Source organism: Felis catus, chromosome B3 (assembly GCF_018350175.1).
Source record: "Felis catus isolate Fca126 chromosome B3, F.catus_Fca126_mat1.0, whole genome shotgun sequence".
NCBI lineage: Eukaryota > Metazoa > Chordata > Mammalia > Carnivora > Felidae > Felis > Felis catus.
Window position 1 is genome coordinate 62,205,602 of NC_058373.1, and position 22,815 is coordinate 62,228,416.

Here is a 22,815-nt window from a genome sequence, read left to right on the forward strand (position 1 = left end):
AGTCAAGCCTGATCCAGAACACGACATTTCCCAGGGGGCTAAGCGCCATTCAACTCGCTGGCGACGACAGTCCCTGGGAATCCCTACGCACGCTTAGACTCTTGGGAGTTGTAGTACGAATCCAGTCAGGATTGGAACCATGGCGGTGACCAAGGAGCTCTTACAGATGGACCTGTACGCCCTGCTAGGTATCGAGGAGAAAGCAGCGGACAAAGAGGTGAGAACGGTGGTGAGAAGGGCCGAATCCGACCAGGCCTGGCGGCCCTTCCTGTCTTGGCGCCTCGCCAGCAGCTGGCACCCGCTTTCCAGGTTCGGCCGGGCCCTGGGCGCGGAGTGAGGGGCGGCCCGACGACCTTAGAAGGTGGTTTCCCAGACGTTTCCTGGCCGGTCTGAGGGCCTCACGAGGAATTGGGGTGCACAGAAGGAAGGCTCCTTGCGCAGGGTACTGTGCTCTCCCTATGGCCCTTGTGTAGAAGAGAAGTAGTTGAGTGAACTGAGAGGAAACCCTAGCCCCCGCCCTGCGCCTGCGCAGTGTCAGCCCCTGAGTCCGCTTCTGCCGTGTCGGTGGCTTGAGGTACTACATAGTCACCTATGAAGGCCGATTTAACTCCGCTTAGAGCCTAGGGCGGGAAAAAAAAGGCCGAGTCTCAAGGTTTCTCCACTCCCTTTTCATCTTTCTTGGCAGTGTGACCTATGACTTTGTCATTTCTTTTTTCCACCCCAGCCCATTGTTGCCCTCTGAAAACGTGCTAATGGGCTCAGAGACGGAAGATCAGAAGAGTAAAGGCAGATGGCCTTAAATTAAGTTCCACGGGAAAGTGTTGATAAAGGTGCCAGGGAGTGGGATGTTAACCGATCAAGCTGTAATTAGGAGTTTTGTTATCTTCCCCTGGATAATGGTAGAGGTTGTAACAATGTAGGAAGGGGAAGCAGATAATTCATCAGATGAAAAGTTAATGCCCGCGAATGTCCCTGTACTTCCTGGCTGTCTAGCTCATGGCTTGAGCGAGCTTGTGAGAAGAGGAGGCTCTGGGGCAGAAAAGCAAGGAGACCTACAGGGTTCTGGAGGAGAGATGCTATCAGCCTGCACATCGCTGTCTCCCGCAGCTGCCACTGAAGTCAGAAGTGGGCCGTGGGTGTGTACAGAGCACCAAAAGCATCCGCTACACCCATCTCATAAATCCTAAAATTTCAGTGTTAATAATGCCCAACACCTATATAGTGCTTACTGTGGGCTGGACTCTATTCTGAGTGCTCTACATTTGTGAATTATTTAATTGGTACTTCATTAATAGTGAGAAATTACTTTGGACATTTTACACCAAACCCAGCCAGTATGTTGGAACCCTGAAGTTGAGAACTTCTGAGGAAGGCATTTGGGTAGCCGCTGATGTGTGTATTGCTCAGAGCTGGATGTGGATGGATGAGATGCCATTTAAAGGGGTCAGGTGAGGCTATTGTCTAGCAAGAGACCAATGTCTGATTGGGTCAGTACGGATAGGATCCATTTTTCACTCAGATGAGATAAGGGATATGTGAGAAGGCTCTTTATACAGGATAAAAGATGCTGTTCCTATCTTTTAATAGGGGAGGCACAACTATAATATAAGGAAGAACATGGTAAATTCCTTAAGAGGGATACAGACAAAGTACTGTGGATTTTCATAGTAGGCTGAGGTGGTTTCTCGTTTGGGAGAAAGGGTGGGGAAAATAGATATAGATATAGATATAGATATAGATCTCTATAGATATATCTATAGAGATCTATAGATATATCTATAGAGATCTATAGATATATATATAAAGCATGTAGAAAAAAAGGCCTTCTAAACTTTGGTTGTCTGGTCATATAGTCTAGGAGTTGTTCCTTTGGTGTCCATAGAAAGGTGACACGAGGGGCGCCTGGGTGGCGCAGTCGGTTAAGCGTCCGACTTCAGCCAGGTCACGATCTCGCGGTCGTGAGTTCGAGCCCCGCGTCAGGCTCTGGGCTGATGGCTCAGAGCCTGGAGCCTGTTTGCGATTCTGTGTCTCCCTCTCTCTCTGCCCCTCCCCCGTTCATGCTCTGTCTCTCTCTGTCCCAAAAATGAATAAACGTTGAAAAAAAAAAAAATTAAAAAAAAAAAAAAAAGAAAGGTGACACGAATGGAGTAAACCCTGAAATCATGTATAATACTGTGTATTCATTTTTGAGGAGAGGAGTTAATTCTTACCCCAAAAAAGACTAAAGAAGCCATGATCTAGGCCAATCTCCTTGTATTAATGATGGTGAAACTGAAGCTCAGAGAGGGTGGTTAGTGACAGAATTGGAACTGGAACCTAGATTCCCTGACGCCTGGACCAGGTCAGTGTTCCTTCCACTGTGTCACTTTGGCCCTTGTCCAGCACCATACAGCTCAGCTCATACCAACACCAATTTTAACTTTCCTTCAGACCACTTTTCTGTGTATATGTGTATATCCATCTGCTGGTTTGAGTTCTCCATTTGGATGCTTCACGGGGGTCTAATTCTTACTACATCTAAAATTGAATTCTGGACCTTCTGTCTCCAAACCTTCTCCTTCCTTGCACTTCTCTCTCATGGTAAATGGCACTACCATCCATCCACTTGAACTAGGAACCTGGAGATTCTTTGCCCAACGTGGGGCTCAAACTCATGACCCTGAGGTCAAGAGTCACATTCTCCACTGACTGAGCCAGTCAGGTGCCCCTGGAGTTGTTGTTGATACCTCATCTTCTCACTTCTGCCATCTAGTCCATCACCGGGTGCTAATGAGTTACCCTCCCAAATAATTCTCAAAACTGTTCACTTATCTTTGTTTCCACTGCTGCCAGTCCAGCCCAAGCCCTATCAACTTCCATCTGAACAATTATAGTAGTCTTCCAATTTGTCTTTTTACTTTCAATCTATTGCATTTTGACCTGTTGTACACTGACATTCTATTCTTTTCACAGAAAATGGAATGATCTTGATAAGAGCCCTATTGCACTTTTAATAATATACTCAATATAATTTCTTAACCCTTCATGCGTGTATTTCCTTCTGCCAGGAATACTCCTCTGCCGCTTCTGTTAACCTGGGTTACTTAAAAAACATTTTGGGGGGTTAAATGTCCGACTTTGGGTCAGGTCATGATCTCATGGTTTGTGGGTTCAAGCCCCGGGTTGGCCTATGTGCTGACAGCTCAGAGCCTGGAGCCTGCTTCGGATTCTGTGTCTCCCTCTCTCTCTTTCCCTCCCCTGATTGCATATTATAAAATTTTTTTTTAGATTTTTTAAATGTTTGTTTGTTTGTTTCGGAGAGAGACAGAGACAGAGTGTGAGCAGGGGAAGGGCAGAGAGAGGGAGGGAAAGAATCCCAAGCGGTCTCCGCACATCAGTGCAGAGCCCCACACAGGGCCTGAACCCATGAAATATGAGACCATGAGCTGAGCCTAAATCGAGTTGGACACTTAACCGACTGAGCCACCCAGGTGCCCCTAACCTAGGTCACTTTTATTTATCCCCCAGAACTCAACTTAAATGGCATATCCTTAGAGAGGCCTTGTCTATTATTCTCTTTCATAACAGTTGGCTTTCCTCCTTTCTAGCACTTATTTCAGTTCGTAATTACATATTTATTTGTGTGATTATTTGTTTGGTGCCTTAATCCCCTCTGTACTCCTAGCTCTGAGGAGTGGATCTGGTTCATTCACTTCTGTAGCAGCCCCTTCCGTGACTGACACAGAAGAGGCTCTCTCGATAAATATTTGTTGAATGAAAGAGGTAGTGGCTATAGAGACCACTACAACTTGACTTGAGAATCATGAACCTTGAGGCAGTCACTGTCTCTCTTCAGGGCTGACTTTCCTCAAATGTAAAATGAGGGAGCTGGGCAAACTCTGGCTTCAGGGGTCAAATGGCCTCAACTAGAAATTTTGTAATAGGCCATGAGCTAAGAATGGTTTTTACATATTTAAAGGATTGTAAAAAAAAAAAAAAAAACAACTCAACAGCAAAAAATCAAACATGTTAAAAAATGGGCAAAGGACTTGAATAGATATTTCTCCAAAGAAATATATAAATGGCCAACAAGTACATGAAAAGTTGTCCAGGGGGCACCTGGGGGGCTCAGTCGATTGAGCGTCCAACTTCAGCTCAGGTCATGATCTCATGGTTTGTGAGTTCGAGTCCCACATTGGGCTCTGTGCTGACAGCTCCTACTCTGTGTCTCCCTCTCTCTGCTCCTCCCTCGCTCACTCTCTGTGTCTCTCTCCTTCAAAAATAAATAAACATTAAAAGCAAAAAAAAAAAAAAGATGTCCAATACCACTAATCATTAGGTAAATATAAGTCAAAAACACAATGAGATACTACTTTACACCCATTATGATGGCTGTAACTATTATTATTATTTTATTTATTTTTATTTTGAGAGAGAGAGCGAGAGAGAGAGAACAAGCAGGGTAGAGGGGCAGGGAGAGAGAGAATCCCAAGCAGGCTCCACGCTGTCAGCACAGAGCCCAGTGTGGGGCTGGATCTCAGGAACTATGAAATCATGAGCTGAGCTGAAATCAAGAGTTGGATGCTCAACTGACTGAGCCACTCAGGTGCCCAAAAGAGAGAGAGCATGTAGCGCAGAGCCTGACTTGGGGCTCAATCCCAGGACCCTGGGAGCACAACCTGAGGCAAAATCAAGAGTTGGTCACTCAACCAACTAAGACACCCAGGTGCCCTGTAAGTTATATATATTTTATAATGAAAACAACCAACTAACCAAGCCAAACCAAAATCAGAACAAGAAAGAATGTTTGACAAAGACCACATGTGGCCTCCTAAAATTTTTGGCCTTTTACAGAAAAAGTTTGCCTACCCGTACTAGAATTAGGGGCAAGTTCAGCTCTACCTTTCTATACATGGAACTTACCCCTTCTGTCAACCTCCTAGTGCAGCGAACCTCACAGGTTCAGAAGTGGGCTAAACAACGCCTTTGGTGGAAATTTAGAGACTCGGCAATTCCCAGGTAGACATTTTTGTTCCCATTCCAGCCTCAGAGGAGATGGGCTGGGGACGATACAATCTTCTTGTAGAAAACCCTTGAGTCAAGGACGTGGATTTGGTGTGGAAGTGTTCCTGGGAAGAGGATCATGCCCTGGAAATTCAGTCCCCTGCTAGAACCCAAGCTCAGTCCCCTGAGCCCCTGATGCTTATGTGCTCATGTGCACATGCCTATGTGTGCTCATGCGTCCACCCCCCATCTCCCACTCACTCACTCACTCACTCTCTGCTGGAGCAAGTCCCCCAGGCCTGCCAAAATGAAGACTAGGTCATGAATTCATGCTGTTTGCAAGCCCTCGAGAGAATCTGAAATAATCTCAGGAATTAACCTGGGCGACTACAGTGGCGTTATGGCCCTTTTCCTAGTTCTGCTCTTGCCCTCTTGAGCCTCTTCACACAGCAGCCAGAGTAAGCCTTTAGAATGTGGATCAGATTGTGTCACTTCTGCTCCAACTTCCCAGTGGCTTCTCATCAGTCTTAGAGTAATACCTGAAGGCCTTTCCTGGCCCTTGGGGCTCTTGTTGCCTTTCCTTCATGTTCCCTGCCATTCTCCCCTTGCTCACTAAGCTCCTGCCATCTCAATCCTATGTTATGTTATGTTATGTTATGTTATGTTATGTTATGTTATGTTATGTTTTGCATAGCATAAAATTTACCATTTTAACCCTTTTTAAAAAATGTTTATTTATTTATTTTTGAGAGAGAGAGAGAGCACAAGCCAGGGAGGGGCAGAGAGACAGAGGGAGATACAGAATCCAAAGCAGGCTTCAGGCTCCAGAGCCCAATGTAGGGCTTGAACTCATGAACTGTGAGATCATGACCTGAACCGAAGTTGGACGCTTAACTGACTGAGCCACCCAGGTGCCCCATTTTAACCCTTAAAAAAAAATTTTTTTTAATCTTTATTTATTTTTAAGAGAGGGTACAAGCGGGGGAGGAACAGAGAGAGAGGGAGACACAGAATCCGAAGCAGGCTCCAGGCTCCCAGCTGTCAGCACAGAGCCCAACACGGGGCTCGAACTCACAAACTGTGAGATCATGACCTGAGCCAAAGTCGGACGTCCAACCGACTGAGCCACCCAGGCGCCCCTAACCCTAACCCTTTTTTAAAAAATGTTTTCTATTTATTTTTGAAAGAGAAAGAGTGAGAGCAAGCGGGGGAGGGGCAGAGAAAGAGGGAGACCAAGGATCCAAAGCCGGCTCCGAGCTGACAGCAGAGAGACCAATGTAGGGCTTGGACCCACAGACTGCAAGATCATGACCTGAGCCAAAGTTGAACACTTAACCTACTGAGCCACCCAGGTGCCCCTAAGATGTTATTTTTTAAAAGTAATTTGTATACCCAGTGCAGGACTTGAATTCACAACCCCAAGGTCAAAGTGAGCCAGCCAGGTGCCCCCCTTTTTAAGTTTGAATAATATTTCGTTGAATGTATATGCCACATTACCATATTTTGTTTATCTATTCATCTGTTGACAGACGTTTGGATCATTTCCACCTTTTGACTATTGTGAATAATGCTACTATGAACACAAGTGTATATATATCTGTTAAAGTCCTGCTTTCAGTTCTTTTGGATATATACCCATAAATGGAATTGCTGGACCATATGATAACTCTATGTTTGATATTTTGGTTATACTGCCTTATGCAGCAGCTACACCATTGTACATTCCCACCAGCAATGTACAAGGGTTCCAATTTCTCCACATCCTTTGCAACACTTGTTATTTCCTCTTTTTTTGGATAATAACCTTCCTTCTGGGTGTGAAATGGGCCTCAGGTGATTTTTTTTCAAACTCACCTAAACACATTCTTGCTTCAGGGCCTTTATATCTGCTAATCCTTCTGCTTAGAACATTCTTCTCTGGCAGTTGTGTATTTTATATCTCATTCCCACCCCTTATTCAGATTTCTGTTCATGTATAACCTCCTCAGGGAGGGTTTCCCTGACCACCAATTTATATTAGCTACCTCCACACCCTGACACTGCTACATATATTTCTAAGTAGTGCTTCTCACTACTAACGCTCACTGCCATTTTATATTACTATACCCATCTGCTTATCCCCCATTAGAATGTAAAAAATCCAGGAAGGAAGGGACTTCCTCTGTTTATTGCTGTCTCTAGCACCTAGAATAGTGCCTAGCCCTTGATAGGTGCTCAGTGAATCCTTGTTGAGTGATTGGATGAATATGCACTATTATTTTCTTAGACAGTAGTACTTTGTGACAAAGTAAAATTACTAGACCAAAAGTAAATATATCTCAAAGCTTTTTAACAGAATTTTAAAAAGTAATCTGTACACCCAACATTGGGCTTGAACTCACAACCCCAAGATCAAGAGTTCCATGCTCTACCAACTGAACCAGCCAGGCCCCCCGCTAAAAGCTTTTTCAGAGTTTTCTTTCAGAGAAGTAGTACCAACTTATACTCTTGCCAGGTAGGCAGGATTGCCCATGTCTCTGCTCACAGCCCCCACCCTGACTCTTGAAAGCAGCACACTGTGTGCCCAGTGCCCTGCCCAGAACACGCACACACTGGACCTTTATTAAATCAAACTTTACAGTGTTCTTCCTGTTTCATTTTGGTTTCCTTTCCCATTCTCTGTGTGTGTTTCAGAGGAGAGTAGAACTATTTCCCACAAACATTTGATTCCACAAACTTTTTTTTTTAATTGAAAGAGAGAGGATGCAAGTGAATGAGAACAGAGAGAGAGAGAGAAAATCCCACAAGGGGGAGACAGACAGACAGACAGACACACACACACACACACACACACACACACACACACACACACAGGGGGTGGGGTGGGGTGGGAAGCGGGTCTCACTGGAAGCGGGGCTCGAGCTCACCCAACGAGAGACTCAAACTCAGCAACTGTGAGATCATGACCTGAGCCAAAGTCAGATGCTTAACCAACTAAGTCACCCAGGCAGCCCTGATTCCACAAACTTTTATTAAGTGCCTAGCATGTGTCAGCCTCAGAGTTGGTGCTAGGGATACAAATGTGAAAAAAGTGGTCCCTATAGAGTTGCCCCATCTTGCCTGTTTCCTTTTTCCACCTTTTCCATCTCTTGCTCCTGTGGCCCATCTTTGTGTGTGTGTCCCATCATTATGGAATGCAGAGGTTAAAGTTTATAATTCTAGAAGTTGATGCTTTTTTAAAAAATGTTTATTTGTTGCGAGAGAGAGAGAGAAAAAAAAAAAGAGCAGGGGAAGAGCAGAGAGAAATTCCAAGCAGGCTCAACACTGTCAGTGTAGAGCCCTACTGGGGGCTCGAACTCATGAACTGAGAGATTATGACCTGAGCCGAAATCAAGTCGGATGCAATCAAGAGTGAGTGCTCAACTGACTGAGCCACCCAGGCACCCCTAGAAGTTAATGCTTTTTTAATCAGATCATCACTTCCTATAGAGTGTAGCTTTGTATAAAAAATAACAGTTTCAGGGGCACCTGGCTGGCTCAGTTGGTTAAGCATCTGACTCTTGCTTTTGGCTCAGGTCATGATCTCCATTTGTGAGTTCGAGTCCTATGTTGGGCACTGCACTGACTGTGGATTTCTCTGCTTCTCCCCAACTCATGTGTCCACGTGAACACTCTCTCTGTCTCTCATAATAAATGAAAGAGAAAAGAACAGTTTTTATAACTAATCTTTAACAAATAAGGCCAAGAATTATTGTTTATTGCATCTACCATATGTCAAAAGTGGATGAAAATTATAAATACAGAGCATTGAGCAATGTTGGGAATTGTCAATGTGCTTTTATCATCACCTTTGACTTATTAGCAGTGAGAGTTAAGAAAGTGGACTTTGACTCGAAAGTAATTGTTAAGTCATTGACTCCATAACTTAACTAGTTTGTGACCTTGAGCAAACGTTTAACCTCTGTGTACCTTGGCTTCCCTGTCTGCAAAATGGGAATGATGGCAGTCCCTTCCTGCCAGCACTGTAGTAAAGCTCGATACAAGTAAAGCATTTAGCATGGTGCCTGGTACAGAGCGAATGCAGGCTACATGTTAGCTCTTGCTGTTAATATTGTCCTTCCACCTTCCTTACATTGTAAGCACTAATGTCAAATACACATCTCCCACACCTCACGTCTAAGGTTGCCCTCTACTCCTTAGCCCTTCTCACTCATTCCAGCCCTGACAGGCCCAGTGCTGACTCAGTGATTGTCGTAGCAGTCAAGGTAGAAAGGAGGTGGGGAATTAGGTAGAGCAAAATTGAGGATCAGCAGAGTTCACTATTCAGATCTACAGATGAGCGGAGTATGTCACCAAGGACAAGGCACCATATGGGCATGGTGGGGTTTTAGAGCTGAATAAGACATCAGTCTGCTTTCGGCCAGCTCACACAGTATAGTGAGCAATGAATTTTGAGGTAAAATGAAAGAGGTTCCATATATAGTATTTAAGGAAAATACTTATAGTATTTAAGGAAATTCCTTATAGTATTTAAGGAAAATGCTATAGGAATAAAGAAGGCATGATTCGGGGCCACATGGGTGGCTCTGTCAGTTGAGTGTCTGACTTTGGCTCAGGTCATGATCTCACAGTTTGTGAGTTCGAGCCCCACAGCCATCTCACTGCTATCAGTGCAGGGCCCACTTCAGATCCTCTGCCTCCCTCCACTCTGCCCCTCTCTCCCATCTCTCAAAAACAAAACAATAACAACAAAAAAGAAGGCATGATTCATAGCGTGGCAGGATTAGGGAAGACTTCTCTGAGGAGGTGTTTTTGTGCAAGACCTTGAGGGGAGAAAAGAATATATCACAGGAGGGATCTTCACGGTTGTTGATTCTCTTCATTTTGTAGACAGGAGGATAGAGGTCCAGAGAGCTTATGGAACTTGCTCCAGACCACCCAGATAATGAGCATCAGACCCAGACTGGAGCCAGTATAATATTCTTTCCACTCCTATACAGTTGGCACAGGTCTCTGTTGTCTATTGCAGCCTCACCTTTCATTTGAAGCCCTTTGTAGGGCATGTAACTCATTGTATCTTGGCAAGCATTACTTGATGAAGCCAGGTACTTGAAAATCCATTTTGATTAACTCTTTCAAGACTCAAATTTTATGTCTGTTTACCAGGAAAACTACCAAAGACAATTAACATTGACATTTTCAGGAAGGAAGGTTATATTATAGCATATAAGTTACTTTAAGGAAAAGCCTATTTTACCTATATGCTAGCTTTATTTAAACTCCATATTTCTGGAGCCTGGGTAGCTCGGTCAGTTAAGCATCTGACTCTTGATTTCGGCTCAGGTCATGATCCCAGGGTTGTGGGATCAAGCCGCACATCAGATTCTGCACTGTCAGTGTGGAGCCTGCTTGGGATTCTCTGCTCATGCTCTCTCTCTCTCTCTCTCTCAAAATAAATAAATAAACATTTTTAAAAAAACCCTCCATATTTCTGTTATATTCTAGAAGGTGATACACCAACATTCTTCCAGAATTAAGAAGAATACGTCTTTGAGGACAGAGAATAGAGAAGGGCTTCAAGGAACAGCATGAGTATGTAGGTATAGAAGTAAAAGTGCCTGGCATGACAAGGAATGGGACATTGCCTTGGGTATGTTGAAGATATGACAGGAGATGAATCTGAAAAATGTGGTATCTTTGGACCTCTAGGTGCTATAGTGGTTGGACTTGATTTTATGGACATCTGGGAGCCATTTCTGAATGTGAGGTGTGCCTGATTCAATTCACTGTCACAGGAGCCTTTCCCAGAGTGTCTTACTTGAAGACTCAAGGTTGGGCACAAGTCTGGTTTCTCTAGACGACTGTCCTTCATTCACCAAGGGCCTGACTAGCACTGGGTGGCTCTGGGAGCCAGGCCTCAGCCCTATCTGCATCCCTCTGATGGTTAACTCATTCCTGGGTTTTATTGTCTGGAGCTCTGGATTTTTGAAGTTACTTGGCTGCCTGTTAAGTCAAAAGCAATGATTCATTTGTGTTTGTAAGCTGCAGGTTATTCATTAGCGTTTAAGATAATACCTTCCATTTATATGACACCAAAGTGCTTTCACATAAATTATCTCATTTGATGTGATCTTCAAGACAGGCCTATGAGATAGGCAAGGAATATTAGGTCCAATTTATAGATGAGAAGACTTAAGACTCAAGAGTTTAATTGATTTGCCCAACATAAGGTGGCTAATAAATGCAGAGTGCTTGCCCAAACCCGAATTTTCTACTTTTATTTCCGAGCTTTTTCCATGACCCACACTGCAGGCACAATTAGGGCAACAAGAGACAGGTCTGTGGGCCCCAGAGAGCCTCATGACTCCAACTGCGACACAGACAGAGCTTTGACTCTGAGTAAAGCTGCCAGACCTGGGTGAACCCGACAGGTATTAAGCTGATCTAGACAGCTTGAGGAAGTGCATTAAAATGTATGTTGAAACTATCACAGTGCAGTTTCCATTTCAGCTAAAGCAACATTCAAACTATTCTCCATCCAGGGGTGCCTGGCTGGCTCAGTCAGAAGAGCATGTGACTCTTGATCTCAGGGTTGTAAGTTCTAGCCCCACTTTGGGTGTAGAGATTACTTAAATATAAAATCTTAAGGGGCGCCTGGGTGGCTCAGTCGGTTGAACGTCCAACTTCGGCTCAGGTCATGATCTCACAGTTCATGGGTTCGAGCCCTGCATCAGGCTCTGTGCTGACTGCTTGCTCAGAGGCTGGAGCCTGTTTCAGATTCTGTGTCTCTTTCTCTCTCTGTCCCTCCCCCACGCATGCTTTGTCTCACTCTGTTTCTCAAAAATAAATACATGTAAAAAAAATTTTTTTAATAAAATCTTAAAATAACAAAAAAAGCAAAAAAGCAAGTATTCTCCATTTGAATAGTTGCTTTCCCAATTTTTGCTGTTCCTGACTGCTGTTATCTAGTCATTATTATTTTTCTTTAAATGGACTCACTTCTTTTTACTAATATAAATTTGTTTTTACAGGAAACCACTGTGTTACAGGAAAAAAGGAAATAAGTAAGATGCAGGAAGTACCAAGGCCCAGAGAGAAGTTCTGTACCCTGAGAGATGGCAGAGATGGGGCAGAGAGAATGCTTTGGGACTGGGGACCCAAGTCTGCAGGGGTTGAGGGTGGCAGTAGGCAGGGGGGAGAAGTGAGGGGCAGTCAGACTCAAAATATCTGGTAGATGTGAGGGGTGGGAATCTATTGCCTGAGGCAAGAAGATGGGCAAAGATTTTGGAGTCTGAGCCTGATACAGGGATGCTTAGGGTAAGGATGGGAGGGAGGGAGTGGGGCTGTAGACAGGGCTCCTTGGGGTAGCTGGTTTGGGAAAGTAGGCTAAGAATGGTAGCGCTGGGGTTAGGCCCAGGAGGTGGTGCTGAGAGGGGTAAAGGAAGGAGGGGGACCCAGAGGTGAGAGCCTGAGGGATAGGAGTGACCTCAAGGATGGTCCAAGGACCCAGATCCAAAGGGTGCATACGGGCAACATTTGGGGAGAAGCAGGTCAAGCTCTGTGTACAGTCCCAGTTGTTCCAGGCTGTATAGGTCACCGAGTCTGGGGCCTCGGGCCATGGTTAGCAAGCAACCTGAGAAAGATGTTGGTGTGAGGTCCGAGTTCTCCCGGTATCGTCTCAGTACCAACAGCAGGCCACATCTGGAAACATTGAGCTGAGGGGACCGGTCTGGGGGCTGGCTGGCACCTGCTTGTACTGAGTCTTAGGAGCTGTGTGGTTTTTGTAATGACCAGGCATTTAGGGATTTCTCTGCAGTGCTGTTGCAGTGTGGGCCAGAGGCTGTCGGGAATGAAAATGACCAATATGTCAGGCAAGAGGAGCTTCTGCATAAGTACCCTGAGCTCTGTGGTTTACTTTCTGCCTGTGACATGAGGCAGTCACATAACCTCTGGTGTTCTAGCTGGTGTGGGGATGAGATGTCTGCCTCCCCCAGGCTTGGGGAGAAATTAAATGAGTGCCTGGGCTGTGATTATGGACTGTTCCCATTCCTGGAACCAGGCCTGATAATGGTTTTCTAGCTGATTCACTGGCAAGGTTTAGTACCTGTTGTCACACAGAGTGGTCTCCTTATCTGTCCTCTATCTGAGTCTGACCTATGAGTCTGGCTTTTGAGAACTGGGCTTAATTACCTGTACCACTTACTTACTTGGTCCCAAGTTTTATCATAAGGACAGCAGCCTTTAAAAAAATAATGATCTCTTCTTTGTAGGGCACCTTTCTTTTAAGTTAATGATGACTGTTTTATATTTATGGGACCCCTTAGCGCCTTGCCTTTTTTGAGTGAGTCAGGATGCCGTTTCCCTCAAGAGGTGAAATTGGAGGCAGGTGAATTGTCAGAGGCCCTGCTGCGTGGCTGGCACAAAGCCCAGTGGAGATGGTTGGAGACCCACTTCCCAACCCACTCCCCTGCTCTGGACTTAGGTTGCTACAAGTGGCAGAACCAGTTATGGGGCCTCCAGGAAGGGCTGGGTGGCTGCTAATTCATGATTCATCCTTCTCCTCTGTGATGTGGGCTCTGGGGGATAACATTTAGTTCCCATCATGGTTCTTCTGACGGTCTGCCCTAGTGATTTTTTCTCTTTTCCAGACTTGGTTTCTCAAGAGACGGCATTAGCAAGTAGAAGGGAAGATTGCGAAATAGTGGTAAGGTCTCTTAGGGTCAGGACAGTGCTCACTTCTACTCTTCATTGGGCCTGAAGTAGACATAGCTGAGACTTTCTGAATGTGTTTTGGTTGAGAACAAGTGAACGTGAGCCCCTTTCATTCAATAGGTACTTATTGTGTACCTACTAAGATTAAGTGCCAGGCATTGTTCAGAGCACTGTTCTGGGCCCTGGGCATAAGCAAAACTCCCTGCCCCAGAAAGCACATTCCCTTTATTTGTAAGGGGAACCCCCATACTTTCCTATACCTGTGGGCTCTCATTTGAGGCACAATTATAAGAGTTATAAGATTTAAATTTTTTTAATTTAATGAGAATTTAATTAATTTGTTAAATTCATTTTTAAATAATTAATTTTAAAAATTGTAAAGTTATTTTAAAAGAACCAAAACAGTTTATCTGTTTTTCCAGACCATACCAGAAAAGAAACAGCAGATTAGAAGCACTTCCAAGGAAGTGCTGGCATATGGCACAAACTAGTAGAGAGTGACTAGGGAAGAGACAGAAAAAGTATAAAAGAGTAAGATTTAAGATCTTCGCCTCAGTCGGTTGAGCATCCGACTTCGGCTCAGGTCATGATCTCATGGTGCATGAGTTCCAGCCCTGCGTCGGGCTCTGGGCTGATGGCTCAGAGCCTGGAGCCTGCTTTGGATTCTGTGTCTCCCTCTCTCTGTGCCCCATCCCCGCTCATGCTCTGTCTCTCTCTCCCTCAAGAATAAATAAAACATTAAAAAAAAATTTTTTTTTTTTAAAAAAGATCTTCGCCACCTAGGGAAGCTTAGGAAAAGCCTGACTCTTTGCCTTCAGTAGTGCCTGAAGGTGTTACGCTGTTCAGTAGTTTATGTTCTGGATGACAATCCTGAGACGTGGAAGTCAGACTAAATTCCAGTAGTGTCCTAGGATGGAGAAGGGGAAGGGGGAGGCAGTAACAAGTTAGAAAGACCACACCTCGGCAAATTGGAATTTTAAGTCCTTATGGAGCTTCTATTCATCTGAGATCTTTGTCTTTCTGGGGCTGGGCTTTGGAGACAGCCTGGTCCTCTGAAAAACCATGGTCTGTGCAGGAGACATTGGGTGGGAAGCTACTCTACTGTCACCCGGCTCCTCCTCTCTGTGAAGTCTCAGGAAATGCAAATGAATGTTGCCAAGTGCTAGGGAGACCAGAGGATTTAGGGGAAATCCACAGGTAAAGAAAGAAAGCTGCAAGTGTTAAGACAATCTAGTAGCCTTTGGCAACTTTTTGAGGCAACTTCAATCCTGCCTGACTGATCTAGCACCTGCAGACTCAGTTTCATGGAGGAGCTGCCATCCCCGGTGCCTGGGATTAGACAGTCCTTAGCTTTATCCCATACCATTACAAATAGGGTCTCTACTTCTCTATTCTGAAAGTCCCTCTTCCTTCCCAACTTTATCATAGTTATAGAACATATTTTGCATCTTTTTGCCCTGAATCCAGCCTCTTGAGCTGCTAATAAGGCAGCATTATTTCATAGTAAACAATATTGATACCAGAAGCTTTTTCAAAGGCCTGCTTCAAGAGAGTTGTGTTTACATGATGAGAAATTCTTTAGGCAGCAGTCACTTCAGGAGGGCTGGACAAAGCTGGCAATCCAGTTTGTAGCACAAAACACCAAACTCCAGGCCAACTGGTTCAAAGACAAAACTGGCCTTCCAAGCTAAAAGCCAGGAATGGGCCCTGCCCACGGCAGGTGTAACAGCTAAAAATAGTAATAACTAGTTAATCAAGACAGACACACTTCACCAGCATTCTTTTTTTTTTTTTAATTTTTTTTTCCCAACGTTTATTTATTTTTGGGACAGAGAGAGACAGAGCATGAACGGGGGAGGGGCAGAGAGAGAGGGAGACACAGAATCGGAAACAGGCTCCAGGCTCTGAGCTGTCAGCCCAGAGCCCGACGCGGGGCTCCAACTCACGGACCTCGAGATCGTGACCTGGCTGAAGTCGGACGCTTAACCGACTGCCACCCAGGTGCCCCAACTTCACCAGCATTCTTAGGCCACCTGAGTTTTAGTTCATGGCCACTCTTAGAAGATCTCAAGCTCCCTACCCTTCCCTCTGCTCTTTGAATGAGAGTATTTCAGAGCCCCTGGGAGTTAACCAAGGATTACATTTTAGAACTACAGCCCCAGCAGACTTGAAATCAGCCCTCTCCGTCTCGAGAATTCTAATTGGGCTGACCTGGGCCCACTGTGAACCCATGCCCATCCCTGGAGTTGCTGTCAGGTTGGCATCATCCTCAGCTGGTGTCACACAGTTTACCTCCCTCCTGGAAGTGGATAGATAGGCAAGAGGTTTGGGACTTCTACTGAGTGCCTAGTTTTTGTCAGGGACTTCACATGGATTATTTTCTTTAATCCTCACAACTATCCTGTGTGTAGGGGATTCTTTCCTCACATTGTAGTTGAAGAAGCTAAGGCTGAGTGAGATTCAGTAATTTGTCCAAAGTCATGCTGGTAGTATGCAGAAGACTCAAAATTTAAAAACACATCTGTTAGGGGTGCCAAGGTGGCTTAGTCGTTTGAATGTCCATCTCTTGATTTCAGCACAGGTTATGATCCCAGGGTCGTGGGATCGGGCCCCACCTAGGGCTCTACCCTGACAGCCTGCTTGAGATTCTTTCTTTCTTTCTTTCTTTCTTTCTTTCTTTCTTTCTTTCTTTCTTTCTTTCTTTCTTTCTTTCTTTCTTTCTTTCTTTCTCTCTCTCTCTCTCTCTCTCTCTCTCTCTCTCTCTCTCTCTCTCAATCTCTCTCTCTCCCTCCCTCCCTCCCTCCCTCTGCCCCTCTCTCCCACTCGAGCACTCTCTCTCTCTCTAAAATAAAAAAAAATAGGGGTGCCTGGATTGCTCAGTTGGTTGAATGTCCAACTCTTGATTTCGGCTCAGGTCATGATCCCAGGGTTGTGAGATCAAGCCCTGCATCAGGCTCTACCGTGAAAGCGTGGAGCCTACTTGGGATTCTCTCTCTCCCTCGCGGCACATGCGTGCATGCTCTCTCAAAATAAATATTAAAAAAATTAAAATAAATAGGGGCACCTGGGTAGCTCAGTCAGTTAAGCGTCCAACTTCGGCTCACATCTTGATCTCTTGGTTTCTGAGTTCAAGTCCTGCTTCTGGCTCTTTGCTGACAGCTCAGAGCCTGGAGCCTGCTTCAGATTCTGTGTCTCCCCTCTCTTTGCCCCTCTCATGCTCACGCTCTGTCTCTCAATAATAAATAAATGTTAAAAAAATTGTTTAATAAAAAGTAAAAATTTAAAATAAAATAAAATAAAATAAAATAAAATAAAATAAAATAAAATAAAATAAAATAAAATAAAAATACATCTGTTAGATTCCAAAACTTTCTCTCTTTCAGTGAACCATGCTGTCTTCCAGCTTAGAATAGTAGAGGGAAACTGAGTATCTCTGGGTTTCTTTTTTAATAATTCTTTTTTTTAAGTTTATTGATTTTTGGAATTAAAATTTTTTTAATGTTTATTTATTTTTGAAAAACAGAGTGTGAGTGGGGGAGGGGCAGACAGAGAGGGAGACACAGAATTCCTAACAGGCTCTAGGCTCTGAGCTGTCAACACAGAGCCCAACTTGGGGCTTGAACCTGCAGACAGTGAGATCATGACCTGAGCTGAAGTGGGACCTTTAACCAACTGTGCCACCCAGGCGCACCTTGATTTTGAGAGAGAGAGAGTGCACACCTGAGCAGGGGAGGGGCAGAGAGAGGTGGAGAGAGAGGATCCCAAGTAGGTTCTGCGCTGCCAGCACAGACTAAGAGTCAGACGCTTAACTGACTGAGCCACCCAGGGGTCACCATCCCTGTTTTTCAAGATTGAGATATAATTGACATAAGATTTTAGTATAATCATTATTAGAGAGAGAGAGTATGTCAGAGGGGGAGAGGGGCAGAGGCCGGGAGAGAGGGGGGGGAGAGAGAGAGACAGAGAGAGAGAGAGAGAGAGAGAGAGAGAGAATGAATCCCATGCAGGCTCCATGCTCAGTGCCAAGCCCACCAATGCAGGACTCCATTCCACAACCCTGGAATCATGACCTATGCTGAAATCAAGAGTTGGGAATACTCAGTCAGCTGAACCACTCAAGTGCCCCATAACATTGTATTATTAACATAATGACTCAATACATTGTGTACATTGTAAAATGCACACCACAATAAGTCTAGTTAACATAAGTCTGTCACCACACATAGTTACACATTTTTTTCTTATGATAAGAACTTTTCAGATCTACTTAGTAACTTTCAAATATACAATATAGTATTATTAAATCTAGCAGCACACTATACATTACATTCCCATGACTTATTTTATAACTGGGAGTTTGCCCTTTTGACCCCCTTCACACATTTCACCCCCCCCCCCCATTTCTGGCAACCACCAGTCTGTTCTCTTTATCTATGAGTTTTGTTTTTTTTTTTGTTTTTTAATTTTTTTAGATTCCACATATAAATGAGATCATATGGTATTTGTCTTTCTGTCTGACTCATCTCACTTAGCATGATGCCCTCAAGGTCAATGCATGTGTCACAAATGGCAAACTTTCCTTTTTTTAATGGCTAAATAATATTCCTGTGTGTGTGTGTGTCCAGCACGTCTGTCCATCCATCAGGTTGCTTCCGTGTCTTGGCTATTGTAAATAATGCTGCAATGAACATGGGGGTGCAGATATCTTATCCAGTTAGTGTTTTGTTTCCTTTGAATAAATACCTAGAAGCAGGATCGCTAAATCATATGATAGTTCTATTTTTAATTTTGTGAGGAATCTCCATACTGTCTTCCACAGTAGCTGCACCAATTTACATCCCTACCAACAGTGCATGAGGGTTCCCTTTTCTCCACACCCTTGCCAACACTTGTTATTTCTAGTCTTTTTGAGAACAGCCATTCTAACAGGTGTGAGGTGCTATCTTGTGGTACTATCATTGGAGTTTTGACTTGCATTCCCCTGATTGGTGATGTTGAGCACCTTTTTATTTACCTCTTGGCCATCTGTATGTCTTCTTTGGAAAAATGTCTCTTCAGATCCTCTGCCCATGAAAAAAATCAGATTGCTTGGGGTTTTTTGCTATTGACTTATATGAGTTTTTTTTTTCATATTTTGAATATTAATCCCTTATCAGATATATGATTTACCAGTACTTTCTCCCATTGTGTAGGTTGCCTTTTCATTTTGTGGATGGTCTCCTTTGCTGTGCAGAAGATTTTTAGTTTGATATAGTACCGCTTATTTATTTTTGCTTTTGGTGCCAAATCCAAAAAATCATGACCAAGACTGACGTCAAGGAACTTACTGCCTATGTTTTCTTCTAGGAGTTTTATGGTTTCAGGTCTTACATTTAAGTCTTTAATCCATTTTGAGTTGATATTTTGTGTATGGTGTAAGGTAGGAGTCCAGTTTCATTCTTTTGTATGTTGCTGTACGGTTTTTCCAACACCATTTATTGAAGAGACTGCCTTTTCCCCCACTATTTATTCTTAGCTCCTCTGTTGTAAATTAATTTACCATATATGCGTGGGTTAATTTGTGGGCTCTCTAGTCTTCCATTTCATTGATTTATGTGTCTGGTTTTATGCTAATACCATACTGTTTTGATTACTATACCTTTGTAGTATAGTTTGAAATCAGGAAGTGTGATGCCTCTAGCTTTGTTCTTCCTTTTAAATATTGCTTTGGCTATTTGGGGTCTTTTGTGACTCTATACAAATTTTAGGTTTATTTTTTCTATTTCCATGAAAAATGCCTTTGGAATTTTGATAGGGATAGCACTGAATCTGTAGATTGCTTTGGGTAGTAAAGACATTTTAATAATATTAATTCTTCTAATCCATAAGCACAGAATATCTTTCCATTTATTTGTGTTGTCTTCAGTTTTCTTTTATCAGTGTCTTATATTTAGTGTACAGGTCTTTCACCTCTTTGGTTAAATTTATTCCTAGGCATTTTATTCTTTTTGATGCAATTGTAAATGGAATTGTTTTCTTAATTTCTCTTTCTGGTAGTTCATTATTAGAGTATAGAAATACAACAGATTTTTGTATATTGATTTTGTGTCCTGCAACTTTACTGAATTCATTTATTAGGTCTAGCAGTTTTGGTGGAATCTTTAGAGTTTCTTGTTTCTTAAAGTAGGTGCTTATCACTATGAGGTTCCTTCTTAGAACTGCTTTTGCTGTGTTCCATTAGTTTTGATATGTTATATTTCTACTGTCATTTATCTCAAGGTAGTTTTTTTAATTTCTCCTAGATTTCTCCGTTTACCCATTGGTTGTTCAATAGTGTGGTTGATTAATCTCCTCATATTTGTGAGTTTTCCAGTTTTCTTCCTGTAATTGATTTCTAGTTTTATACCACTGTGGTCAGAAAAGATACTTGATATGATTTCAGTCTTTTGAAATGTATTAAGACTTATTTTGGGGGCACCTGATTAGCTCAGTTGACTAAGCATCCAACTCTTGATTTTGGTTCAGGTCATGATCTCATGGTTCAGGAGTTCAAGCTCGCAGTCAGGCTCTGAGCTTTGAGTGAGGAGGATTCTCTCTCTCCTTCTGTCTCCCTCTCTCTCTGCCCTTCTCCCACTTGCCCTCTTTCTCTTTCTCTCTTTCTCTCTTTCTCTGTGTGAAAATAAATAAATTAATTAAAAAAAAAACTTATTTTTGACCTAATATATGATCTGTCTTGGAGAATGTTCTGTGTGTGCTTGAGAAGAGTGTACATTCTCTTGCTTTTGGATGGAATGTTCTACATATGTCTGTTAAGTTCCTCTGGTCTAATGTGCAGTTTAAGGCTAATATTTCCGTATTGATTTTCTGTCTGGATGATCTATTTTGACCATTGATGAAAGTGGAGTATTAAAGTCCCCTACTATTATTATATTGTTGTCTATTTCTCCCTTTAGGTGTGTGTGTGTGTGTATATATATATATATATATATATATATATATATATATATATATATACATGCTCCTATGTTGGGTATAGTATATTTACAAATATTATATCCTCTTGATGGATTGACTCCTTTAGCATTGTATAAAGACCGTTGCCTCTTATTACAATCTTTATCTTAAAGTCTATAAGTATAGCCACCTCAGCTTTTTTTTGGCTATTTGTAGGGAATATCTTTTTCCATCCTTTTACTTCCAGTGTGTGTGTGTGTGTGTGTGTGTGTGTGTGTGTGTGTGTGTGTGTGTCCTTACCTCTGAAATGAGTCTCTTGCAGGTAGCATATAGATGGGTCTTGTTTTTTATCCATTCGGCCACTCTATTTTTTGACTGGAGTGTTTAGACCTGTCTGGTTTTTTAAACAGTGTTTTTCTTGATTTGACAAGTAATACAGGCTCATTATAAAAAGTAAATATCAGCTATAATCTCTCTTATATATATATTTTTAACATTTTATTTTTATTTTTTTGATGTTTATTTATTTATTTAGGGAGAGTGGGAGTGAGCAGGGGAGGTACAGAGAAAGGGAGAGAGAGAATCACAAGCAGGCTCCACACCACCAGTGCAGAGCCTGACATGTGGCTTGAACCCATGAACCGTGAGATCTTGACCTGAGCTGAGACCCAAGAGTCAGAAGCTTAACTGACTGAGGCACCCAGGTGCCCCTTCACGAACGTTTTTATTTTTCTTTTTTCTTCAAAAAACTTTTAAATTTTTATTTATTTTTGAGAGAGAGAGACAGACAGAGCATGAATGGGGGGAAGGGCAGAGAGAGAGAGGGAGACAGAATCCGAAACAGGCTCCAGGCTCTGAGCTGTCAGCATAGAGCCCAACACGGGGCTCGAACCCATGAGCAGTGAGATTATGACCTGACCTGAAGTCAGATGCTCAACCAACTGAGCCACCCACGCACCCCAGGAATATTTTTATATTTTCATCTGCTGAGGGTGAGCTCCCCACTTGGCCTTTTCTGACATCAACCTCGTGAAGGTTTGAGGTGGTTTGTTACAGGTGGCAAGGGGAGAAGTCTAGACTTCCTCTATGGTCCTTGGTGGCAGAGGTAGGCTGGGGGCCACATTTTTCCTATGGTGTTTGGGCTGGAATAGAACAGTTACTCTCTGTAATAATAATTGCATGCTTTTTCATTGAATGGATTTTCAGTATCATAATTATCCCTCATTATGTCATAGTTTTCTCATGTGTAAAATGTGGCTTATAGTAATTTCTACTTCATAGGGGTGTTTTAAGGGCCAAATAAGTTGTTATATGTAAAGCACTTCAGACACAGCTTGCCACGCAGTAAGCATTATATAAGTGCCAGCTACTGCTGTTGTTTTGGAATGTAAATAATTTCTGACTTTCTCTAATATAAATGCTGTAAGTGAATACCACTTTTTATAAATATTGAATGAATTTCTAAATATTTCTGTAGACAGACTCTTAGTAGAGGGCTTGCTGGATCAAAAGGTCTCCACTTTTTATAGCCTCCTGATAGACAGGGCCAGATTGCTTTCCAGAGTCATCAGGTCGATTTACATAGTCACCACAAAGCCACCAACATTATTAAGTGCCATCCTTTTTTCCCTTGTTGTCAATTGATAGGACTTACATTTTTGAATTTTGAAAAGGACTTAATCTGTGTGTGAGGATGAATATTTTTCATGTTATTAACTGTTTCTATTCTATGCATTATCTCTTCATGTTTTTTTCTCTATTGTGGTTTATTCTGTTTTTTTTTTTTTCGTATGAGTTCTTTAGGTAGTAAGCATTGTGTTATCTGTCATATTTCATGCAAATACTTCCCTCAGTTTTCATTTCTGTATCAATTTTGTCTCTGATTTTTAACTGAGAGTCATTTAAATTTTTGTCATTGTAAATTTATTCATTCTGTGCATGCACGCATGTGTTTTCTTCCCTTGCTTTAATGCTTAGGAATTTCTTCCCAATCCCACAGGCAGATTAATAATCTTATCATTTCCTTTCTTTTAGGTTCTTTTAGTTTTGTTTTTTGTTTTTTTTTTACTTAGTGTTTTGTTTTATTTAGTGCTTTGATCTATTTGGAGTTATTTTGGTATATGGTTTGAGATGAAGATTTAACTTTTTCTTCACTCAGTATAATATGTCTTAATAATACTTTTTACTATATGTTGAATTTTTACATTT

The 22,815-nt window shown here is 42.7% G+C and overlaps 1 protein-coding gene across 1 annotated transcript in view; it reads left to right on the forward strand.

Annotated features, from left to right (window-relative positions):
- The first annotated feature begins 12 nt into the window (after positions 1–12).
- DNAJC17 (DnaJ heat shock protein family (Hsp40) member C17) overlaps positions 13–22,815 on the forward strand; it is a 41,677-nt gene continuing 18,874 nt past the window's right edge. The window contains exon 1 of the mRNA XM_003987269.6: positions 13–217. Within this exon, the coding sequence (XP_003987318.1) occupies positions 140–217 (78 nt within the window). The 5' untranslated portion in view covers positions 13–139. The remainder of the gene's footprint in view (positions 218–22,815) is intronic.